Genomic DNA, 10,826 nt, shown 5'->3' with positions numbered 1-10,826 from the left:
GGAAATTGAACTGCAGACTGAGTGATGACAGCAATCCAGCCATGCGAGGATCTAGAAGAGGCATATTTGGGGGATAAAGAGCGAGCACAAAGGCCTAAGGGCAAGAGTGTGACCACTGAGGCTGGAGCACAGGGAACATGCAAGAGTAGCACTGCAGGGGGTCAAAGACATGTGTGTTTGAGTGGGGAGCAATTGCACACGATCTGAAAGGACATGGAAACATCAGCTACAGTTTAATGTAAACTTGGTTAAACAGATAGTTTTCCTTCTACCAATGGGCGTAGTTCAGCTTCTTTATGTGAATGCTTTTACATGGGAACAAAGTGGTAGATACTAAAATAGAAGATGCCCATGCAGAGGCAAAGTAGAGATCAATGTTGTCGGCTACACCAACGGGTCCACCAAAAGGAGAAACTGCCAGGAGGCACACACAAAGTGGTCTGGGCAAGGTGCTCACTTGAATACATGGTTTATGTCATTTCAACTTGATTTTAATTAGAGCCAAATTAATTACAATTAAGGTGAGGTTAGTTGGTGATGTTAGAGTCAGGAAAGAGAGTTGTTAATGATATTGACCCAGGTCAGACAAAATTCCCCTTATTTATTCATTTACTTATTTATTGCCTATGTCCCTTGACTAGAATGTGTTTCTGTAATCAGATGTGTCATTATTATGATATTATGATACCACAATGTTTAAGAGTGCAAGTTCTGAAGCAAACCTACATGAACTCAAACCCCACCTCATGTTTGTACTACCTCTGTGACCTAGTGTAACATATTTAAATTTTCCAGGCTTCAGTTAATTGCTTTAGAAATCAAGAAAACATTACCTATTTCGCAAGCCTCTTGTGGGGATTAAAGAAGTCAATAACTTTGTAGCACAAGCCACATTGTAATAGTTAATAGAAGCTTTTACCAGAACTATTAATTATTGTACTGCAGCTTTCTTATTTGTCATAAAAACTCCATTAAATTTTGAAGTTTTCCTTAACCAGATTTTGATTCTGGAGATGTTCAGACTTTTAAGGTAAACTGTTTCAGAGTTTATCTCTTAATTTGGGGGGATTTACTCTTAGGATTCAGAAAGTTCCTCATGGCCTGCTAATATAATATTTACATACAGCTGTATAATAAGCATAAAACATTAAGTTTTTTTTTTTAATGGACAAACAGAAATGGGACAGTGATGATGAAACAAAGACCATGACATTTTTTAAGCATTCATTGAGTGACAAGCACTATCCTGAACACTTTGCATATAGTCTCATCCACAGCTTAAAATAACCCTATGAAAAACATATTACCATTTCATCGTACATGTGAATGAAGATTAAAATAAGATCATGAGAGATTGTGAAATACGTACAATGTTACATAAACTAATGATATAATTTAATCCGAGCTCTATTGACACCGTATCTCAAATCTTTCCATATCATCCAAGACTCTACTGCTAAAAAGACTTCCAGAGGCTGAATAATGACCCTAACAGTCAACAATGTTTTTGCCTGAAGTTAAAAGGAAAAGTTATGTGACATAATATTGATCATACAAAAAGGTGCCTTTTTCATCTAAGGAGACAAGAACAGGGTAAGATCTGCAGAGGTCCCGATCTAGATATAATAAGCACACTGTTAGTACTAGAAGAGATATAAGGCAAAAATAGGACACCATTGAATGTTGGGTCACCATAAGTCAATATTTTTTGCCTTTAAAAAACACTTTTATAATGTTTACTGTGTGTCTGACAGTGTTGTAAGGACTTAACAAATATTAATTCATTTAAGTGGTCCAACAAATTTATGAGAGAGGTACTACCATTACTATTTTTACAGATGAAGAAATGTGGGATAGACAGGTTAAATGACTTCTCAGGTCACATTCAAATGTGGGAAGTCTGGCCTCAGTCTGCTCTTAACTCTGGACCATACTACCTCCTCTAAACAAATGTCTCACTTTAAGTATGTTCATATTCTGGTTGCCTGCTGTGTTGACCTCAGATTCGGAGTAAAATCACCCTTTGATACTTCAGGGCTTGTTATGAGAAAATCAAATGCACAAATGAATCATCCATAAGAACAAAGAGAAATGGGGCCAAAGGAGGTCAGAAAACCAGGAGAGATCAGTACAGTAATGAGCAAGGATGTTGGGAAGCATTCCTGCCATCCCAAATCCTACAGTGTCACTCAGCTCAGAATATGATTTGTCACAGCAGGGACAGGGAATTATGTATAATTCCTTCTAAAGCTCAAAAAATTCATTAATAAGTGTTTCTATTATACTTACAAAGACTCCAGTAATAAAGAATATTTATAAGAGCTAAAAGCTATTGAGCACTCAGTGATAATAAGAGTTTTACGAGAATTATGTATTATGTATTTGATCCTGAAAACATCTCAATCATTACCCTTTAATTTCAACTTTATTTTTTTATTTTTTTATTTTTTTTTTCCTTTTTGTCTTTTTTCGTGACCGGCAACGGATCGCAACCCTCAGTGTCACGCCCGTACCGGACCAGGACCAGCAACGGGATCACAACCCTCGGTGTTGCACCCGCACCTCGCTCAGCCAGTGAGTGGCCGGTCTGTATGTGGGATCCGAACCCTCTGTGGGAGCGTCGCTGCACTCCCAAGCAGCGCACTGTAGCAGTGCACCACCAGGCCAGCCCTAAACTTTAAAAAGTAGTGGTTTGACAAAGCTAACACTATCTGTGGCAAAACTAAGTTTGGAACTCGGGACTATCTTAATCTGAAACTATGCCATTAACCATGATAGTACACTAAACCCTATCACACATTCCACTAAAATGTGCATTCAAAAATGGTATGTAAAATCACCTTCACACAGAAAAACCCTGAAAACAAGGCCTTCTCTATGAATGACTGGTAAAAATCACAATAACAATCAATTTTAGTCCAAATAATGCAACAGTAATACAGGCTAGACCTTTCCTTTGGAGGCAGGGAGAAAAAGAGACAATCAGACCAGATGTGACAAAAGATTAGAAAGCAGAGAAAGAAAACATGGAGAAATAATACACATTCCATTTCTATTTTCCCAGAATATTTTATTTTTGTTGTGAAATTGCAAAGGTATTGGCTTGCATTGCATGATTTATTAAGAAATGAGAGTTCATTATTCTTACAGTTTCTACGATGAAAGATACTTCCCAGGAAATGTCTTAATAAGGTGATCCATTAATGGGTAAGGATGCAAGCATAATCCATACCGCTATTGCTCACAGTTTCTGCATAGATTACCTACTTACAAACATATGGATAATTTTATAAAAATGCAAATACGCCAATCCAACAACAGTCCAGCTGAATTAGATTTCGAGAGCTGTGTCCCAGGAATCTGCATTTTAACAAGAACCTTAACTGATTCTGATGGTACACCAACGTTTGACAATCAAATGAACAGTAAATAATTCTAAATGGGAGTTTTTATAATAATAAACAATTTAGTGCCTAAGCCTTTCATCAAATGGTTTATATACCAGCAACAACATACTTTGACATACACTGTTCACTTAGTCCGGAATCTTAAGACATTATGTTTTCTTTTTTTCACCATTAAGTAATTTTGTTTCGTGATTATTTCTTTGTTGAAATCACCTATTGACCCAGAACTTCTTCATAGCATGTTTTACTTCTGCATTTCTAAGGCTGTAGATTAAAGGGTTTAACATAGGAGTAATCATGGTATAAAACACAGCCACGGCTTTATCAATGGAAAAGGTGGTCACTGGACGCAGATACACAAATATGCAGGGCACAAAGAATAAGATGACCACTGTGATGTGAGATACACAGGTGGAGAGGGCTTTGCGCCTTCCCTCCAAGCTGTAGGATTTCAACGAGTATAGGATGATTATATAAGAGACCATCAGGAGGAAGAAGTTTAAAAGGCAGATGAACCCACTATTGGCAGCAACAAAGAGACCAAGGGTTTGAGTGTCCATGCAGACAAGTTTCAACAGAGGGTTAAGGTCACACAGGTCTACAATATTGGGGCCACAGAAGGGCAGCCAGACTGTGAAGAGGATCTGAATAGTTGAATGGACAAAGCCTCCAGCCCAGGCCACTCCCACAAGGAGGCTACACATCTTTCGGTCCATGATGGTCATGTAGTGCAGGGGCTTACAAATGGCCACATAGCAGTCATAGGCCATCACCGTCAGAAGGATGATCTCAGCTGCACCAAAAAGATGCTCAGCAAAGACTTGAGTCATGCATCCCCTAAAAGAGATGATTTTTCTCACAGCAAGAGTGTCAGCTAGCATCTTAGGAGCCATGGATGTAGAACAGCAGCCATCGATAAAGGATAAGTGAGACAGAAAGAAGTACATGGGTGTTTCTAGGGCTGTGCTGGTGCTCATGGTAATCACGATGAGCAGGTTGCCTGCCAGGGTGACCAGATAGACAATTAAAACCAAAACAAATGAGAATTTCTGAAGCTCCACATTTTGTGTCAAGCCCAAGAGGATGAACTCAGTCACATTATTCATCCTCACCATCAATTCCATTCAGGTGACAGGTTGACTACCCTGGAAAAAAAGTCATACTCATCCTCAATAATAAGACTTTCACTTAATGAAAAAATATATCCATGGCTGCATCTTTTTAGTTGTACAAGAAGCAAAAACAAGCACAAAACCATGTCACCTCTCTTATTTTTTATACTCTACAGATGACATTGTAGATGAAGAGTACTCATTTCATCCTTTATAATTTCCTGATTTGTCTTTAATTTTCTACAGTAAAAAAAATGTGTAACTTTTAAAATCAGAAAAGAAAAATATCATACATCAAGTTAAGAGCCAATATGTGGCTGTTCACGAATACACAAAGATGCATGTACCTTACCCGAAAGTGGAGGACATACTTACCAAAGAAAAATCCAAATTGTTCCATTAAATCATACAAAAAGACTCGAGGACATAGAAAGATTCTTTCATAAGCCATCCCTTTTCCTATTTTGCCTGTCTGGAAGCTTCTCAACTTTCTCAGTATTAAAAACAATGCTGTACCTCCTTCCAATCTCAGAGGATGTGGTAAATGTCCATTACGGCCCTTGCCACATGCTCTCACAGTCGTCTCTCTGGGTTCAACATCGTGGTCCATGACGGCAAAAATCCTGCCCTACCACAATTGTAGTCTCATTTATTTTTGTATCCCCAGTGCTGGCCAAAATGCAAACACTCATAAAGCATTTACTGAGAGGGAGAACCAAAAAGGGGGCAAAAGGGAAAGAAAGTGGGAAAGAAAAAAGGAGAAAGGGAAATTAGAAATGCATTAAAGAGTAAAGGAAGAGAACTAGGCCCAAAACCCAAAGACATAATTTGGAGTCCTAAATCTAACAAGTATTAACATTATATTGTTAATTAATTTTATATAACTGTGCTTCCATTTTTCACCTGTTAAAGGACGGATAAATATACGTACATTTAGAATTGTTGTGAAGATTAAAATCATTTTAAACTTACTATTGTTGTTGTAATATGAGTTTACAGTTCTCAGGATCGCAACCCTCAGTGTCGCCCCCGTACCGGACCAGGACCGGCAACGGGATCGCAACCCTCGGTGTTGCCCCCGCGCCTCGCTCAGCCATTGAGCGGGAACCGGTCTGTATGTGGGATCCGAATCCTCGGCGGGAGGGCCTCCGCACTTCCCAAGCAGCGCACTGTAGCAGCGCGCCACCGGGCTGGCCCCTAAACTTACTATTGTTGTTGTTGTAATATGAGTTTACAGTTCTCGTGGAAGTATCACTAAAGAAAACTTTAAAAATTGTCTCTGAACATCTTCAGAAGGAAAAGATTCTGAAAACTTAAGCTAACCAAAGAGAACAAACATAAGAACTAGGGGAAAAAGAAGAAATGTAAAAAAAAAAAGGATAATCAGACTTTTTAAAAATAGAAAATACAGCAAGCTATTATAAGAATATCTAACACAAATTTATAAGTGTTTAGTTGGCTTACTTGTTTTGTGGGATTTATTGTCCATTCCTTCATTAATTCATGTGCTTAAGCCATATTACCATATATAGAAAATTTACTCATTCAAAAATAGACTCACTATTGAGGTTATAATCTACTGGTTTGACACAACTTGGCTTCTCCAGACTTGACAATACTTCATTAAACTCAATCAGAGTTCTCTTCAAACCAATGTGTGTGCAACCAGAATAATAGTCATGTTAGTTTACTGTAAATTTATTGTAAAAAAAAAAAAAATCAAAGTGTTTCCAAAAGCAAAAAGACTAAAGTAAAATAAAAAAGAAAATTGTACTTTTTGTACATATCACTTTAATGTATGTCTAGGACTTCTCACCCTGGCCTGAATTAATTCAGATAATTTTCACAGATAGTAGACACATTCACTTTGTGTTTAAATGGTATTTGATCTGGAAGAGAGTGGGATGATTTCAGCAGCACTAGCCTATTTACAATTCTATGGGACTCATAGAAATCTTCAAGGTTTCATATGTTTTGCATTGAACTTGGTCTGACAGCCTTGATACAGACTAAGAACTAAGTAACCATTTTTAAAGCTAGAAGACAAATCCAATTACCAAGATATCAGCAGCTAATTGAAGGTCCCCTGGATGAGAAATCTCCTGAAGCCAATTCTTCCAAGCATTTTTCAGAGCATCAATGCTCACTGCAGAGCCACATGTTTTAGTCCTTGGACTAAAAATTCTAGTAGAACCCACGTCAAGACCCACAGCATGTCAGGGAGAGTCACTGCCTTTGTGCTTAGCTCTGCCTAAATATCCTCACAGCCCCTCATTCTCAACTCAATCAACTCCCACTGTATAGAGACACAAGTGTTATTAAAGTGGGTGCCTCGCCTCTGCACTGTTTCCTCAAGGGAAGAGCAATTAATTTCAGTAACCTTTGCCAAAATGGCAATCAAATGCTTATCCCTTCCTTTTGCTCTCCTTCTGACCAGTAAATGACATTTTTGATGAGGTTTACAATTAATCTACAGGAATGGGATAATCATCAGGCTATGGTCAGAACCAAAATGCTTTTATTCTTTTTTTGTTTTAAGCAAATGTTTATTCAACATCTAAAATGTACTAAGCACAGTGTTGTTCCATAATGACAATGANCAGCTAATTGAAGGTCCCCTGGATGAGAAATCTCCTGAAGCCAATTCTTCCAAGCATTTTTTAGAGCATCAATACTCACTGCAGAGCCACATGTTTTAGTCCTTGGGACTCAGCCTTTCTTCTCCCAAAATTCCAGTAGAACCCACGTCAAGACCCACAGCATGTCAGGGAGAGTCACTGCCTTTGTGATTAGCTCTGCCTAAATATCCTCACAGCCCCTCATTCTCAACTCCTCCAACTCCCACTGTATAGAGACACAAGTGTTATTAAAGTAGGTAACTCGCCTCTGCACTGTTTCCTCAAGGGAAGAGCAATTAATTTAAGTTACCTTTGCCAAAATGGCAACCAAATGCTTATCCCTTCCTTTTGCTCTCCTTCTGACCAGTGAATGACATTTTTGACGAGGTTTACAATTAATCTACAGGAATGGGATAATCATCAGGCTATGGTCAGAACCAAAATGCTTTAATTCTTTTTTTGTTTTATGCAAATGTTTATTCAACATCTAAAATGTACTAAGCACAGTGTTGTTCCATAATGACAATGACAGTAACTGACCATTGAGTGTTACACTGAAAGCCCTATATTACATACATTATATGTGGTACCCTTTGTAATGGCTGTTACTATTCCCATTTTATGAATGAGGAAATTGAGGCATTATGAGTTTAAGTAAATACATGAATAAAAGTGAGTAGGTGACAGAACTCATATTTAAATCTAAGTCTGCCTCCAGATAGTGTCTCTGCCCTCATGAGCCAAGAATATAACTATTTTTTAAAAAACAGTGGTGAGCACTATAAGAAAGGACATGGTGCTATATATCTGTGTAATGGTGATATGGCTTAGACTGGGGTGGAGATGGAGTGTTCAAGGGAGATTTTCTTGAGGAAATGGTATGATGTTGAATTTGAAGCCAAAAACTATTATCCAAAGTCTAAATTAGATAAGAAAGTGAGGGTTTGGGATGGTTAACAAATTTGAGAATTAGCTGGCCTGTATCATCTTGTGAACAGTAAACAAAGAACATGTGTGAGCCCACCACTTTTGCAAATAAATACAGTTTAATTCCTCCTTTTCAAATTCTATGCTAAAGAGCTGGCTGTATAGCTCAATTTGTTAGAGCACAGCCTTATAAGCACCAAGGTCATGGGTTCAGATCCCCATACCAGCCAGCTGCCAAAAAAGAAAAATATTCTATGCAATTTTTTCTTGATTACACTGACTGGGACCTCAGGACAATTTTAAATAGAAGTGGGAAAAACAGATATCATTACCTTGATCCTGATTTTAGCAGTAAATCCATGAAATATTTCACCATTAATATACTATATCTATTGTGGCCTTTTACCACATTGGAGATTTTTCCTTCTCTTGCTAAATTGTCACAAGTTTTTATCATAAATGAGGGGTAATGTTTGCCAAATACTTCTCTACATCCACTGAGATGATCATATGATATGTTCTTTTATTTTATTGTCTGTCCATTTTATTGATTAATTTTCTAATGTTAAACCAGCCTTACATTTCCTGAATAAACCCCATGATATAAGTCATGATATATTATCCTTTTAAAATACTGCTCAATTTGTGACATCACTAAAGGACGGCTGAGTAAGTAACTCCAAGAGGAGTAAGTAACTCCTCTTCAAGGACTCTCATACTTGCTGGTGATAGGGCAAATTGTTAGAATCACTTTAGAGAGTAATTTAGTAATCCCTATCCTAAGAAAATGTAGTTTATGGTGTAGTTTGTGACCCAGCAATACTACTTCTGAGAATTTATAATGATATTTTCTTAAGCAATTGTGAATACATAAATGTGGATATCCTTGAAGTGTTATTTTTAATAGCAAAAGACTGGAGCCACTACAATGCCCTTTGATATGTGTTTGGTAATAAATAGTGGTATTTTGAAAATAATTATACCATATAGCCAGTAAAAGTTAGGGCATTATTTATATATACTTATATATATTTTATACTTAGTATCTCCAAAATAGAATGTTGCGGGAAAATTGAGCAAGAACCACACGGTAGTGATTTGGATGTGATTTATAGAAGAAGTACCAATGTATGTTCCTGTTATGGATAAGCATGTATGTGCACTTCTATTTCTTGAGGGTTCAAATAAACAAACAAATAAAGAGGTGGCAGCAGTTACCTGAGGTGGAAAAACAGATAGACTGAGGGAGAGTAGAATGTGGGAGACTTTTTTTTAATCCTGTATTGTAAAACACATTAGGTAAATGTATTACCTAATCAAAGATCATTACATTTAATCATAAATAATTCTTTTTTTTTTTTTTTTTTTTTTTACCGGTAAGGGGATCACAACCTTCAGCACGGTGTGGTCTGCACCATGCTCAGCCAATGAGCGCAACAGCCATCCCTATATAGGATCCGAACCCATGGCCTCCACGCTACCAGCGCCACACTCTCCCACCCACGGCCTCCACGCTACCAGCGCCGCACTCTCCCGAGTGAGCCACGGGGCCAGCCCATAAATAATTCTAATATAGAAATTGATGACTATAAAATGTTGATATGATATCACTTATAGAAATTGATGACTATAAAATGTTGATATGATATCACTTATGACCAACAAGGTATCTGAAATTTTACTATTACCAATTGTCTGTCTTTATATCTATCTTTTTCTTTTTAGGTAGGTTGATAGTTACACATATTTACATATATAGATGCCCTTGTATACAGATAATATCCAGATAAACTATGTATATTAATATATTTGTACTTTGCATATTTAGATATTAAAATGTTTAGTGTATATACTAGGGACTACATATATTATATTATAATACAAATACCTGTTGATTACTTCAAGAACCAGATTATATTGGATCTATAGAAAATAGTCAGTCTTTCTTATTTATAATTAACTTAGACTTCCAGAAAGTTTTCATTGTGCTGTATTATGTGGAGCATTAAGTGGGTTTAAAATATTTCAACCCAAATAACTGACAGGGAGACACAGTTCCTTAGTGAAGGCAGTGTGTCAGGGAAGTGTTCTTGTGCATTTGGATATCTGTTCTTGTGATTCATGTAGCAAGCGTCAGTTTTATTTTTTTTATTTTTTTTATCTTTTATTTTTTTTTAATATTTATATTGTCAATATACAATGTGGTTGATTATTATGTCCCATCACCGAAACCTCCCTCCCTCCTCCCTCTCCCCCCTACCACCCAAGTGTGTCACCTCCATTTGCTTGTTGTAAGAACTTCAAAAAAAATTGTGGTTGGTATATCTTCCTCTCCCCCACCCTCCCGGGTTTTTTGTTGTTGTTGTTGTTGTTTGTTTGTTTTTGTGTGTGTGTGTGTGAGAGTGTGCGTGTGTGTGTGTGTGTGTGTATATGTATGTGTGTGAATTGATTCATTGAACTTTAGCTCCCTCCAATAAGTGAAAACATGTGGTATTTCTTTTTCTCTGCCTGACTCGTNAAAAAAAAAAATCAAAGTGTTTCCAAAAGCAAAAACCCTAAAGTAAAATAAAAAAAGAAAATTGTACTTCTTGTACATATCACTTTAATTTATGTCTAGGACTTCTCACCCTGGCCTGAATTAATTCAGATAATTGTCACAGATAGTAGACACATTTACTTTGTGTTTAAATGGTATTTGATCTGGAAGAGAGTGGGATGATTTCAGCAGCACTAGCCTATTTACAATTCTATGGGACTCACAG

The 10,826-nt window shown here is 37.1% G+C and overlaps 1 protein-coding gene across 1 annotated transcript; it reads right to left on the bottom strand.

Annotated features, from left to right (window-relative positions):
• Nucleotides 1–3,616: 3,616 nt before the first annotated feature.
• LOC103582681 (olfactory receptor 4C12-like) lies at nt 3,617–4,513 on the bottom strand. The gene has a single exon (XM_008564207.1). It carries the CDS (start codon nt 4,511–4,513, stop codon nt 3,617–3,619), a length of 897 nt encoding a protein of 298 aa, XP_008562429.1.
• Nucleotides 4,514–10,826: the final 6,313 nt, after the last annotated feature.

Source organism: Galeopterus variegatus, unplaced genomic scaffold (assembly GCF_000696425.1).
Source record: "Galeopterus variegatus unplaced genomic scaffold, G_variegatus-3.0.2 Scaffold17323, whole genome shotgun sequence".
NCBI classification, from domain to species: Eukaryota; Metazoa; Chordata; class Mammalia; order Dermoptera; family Cynocephalidae; genus Galeopterus; species Galeopterus variegatus.
The sequence above is the reverse complement of the archived record's forward strand: the minus strand, read 5'-3'. Positions and strand labels throughout refer to the sequence as shown.

What these genes read in the sequence shown, in the direction of transcription:
- LOC103582681 (XM_008564207.1), bottom strand. Translation starts at nt 4,513, where the DNA reads ATGAATAATGTGACTGAGTTCATCCTCTTGGGCTTGACACAAAATGTG.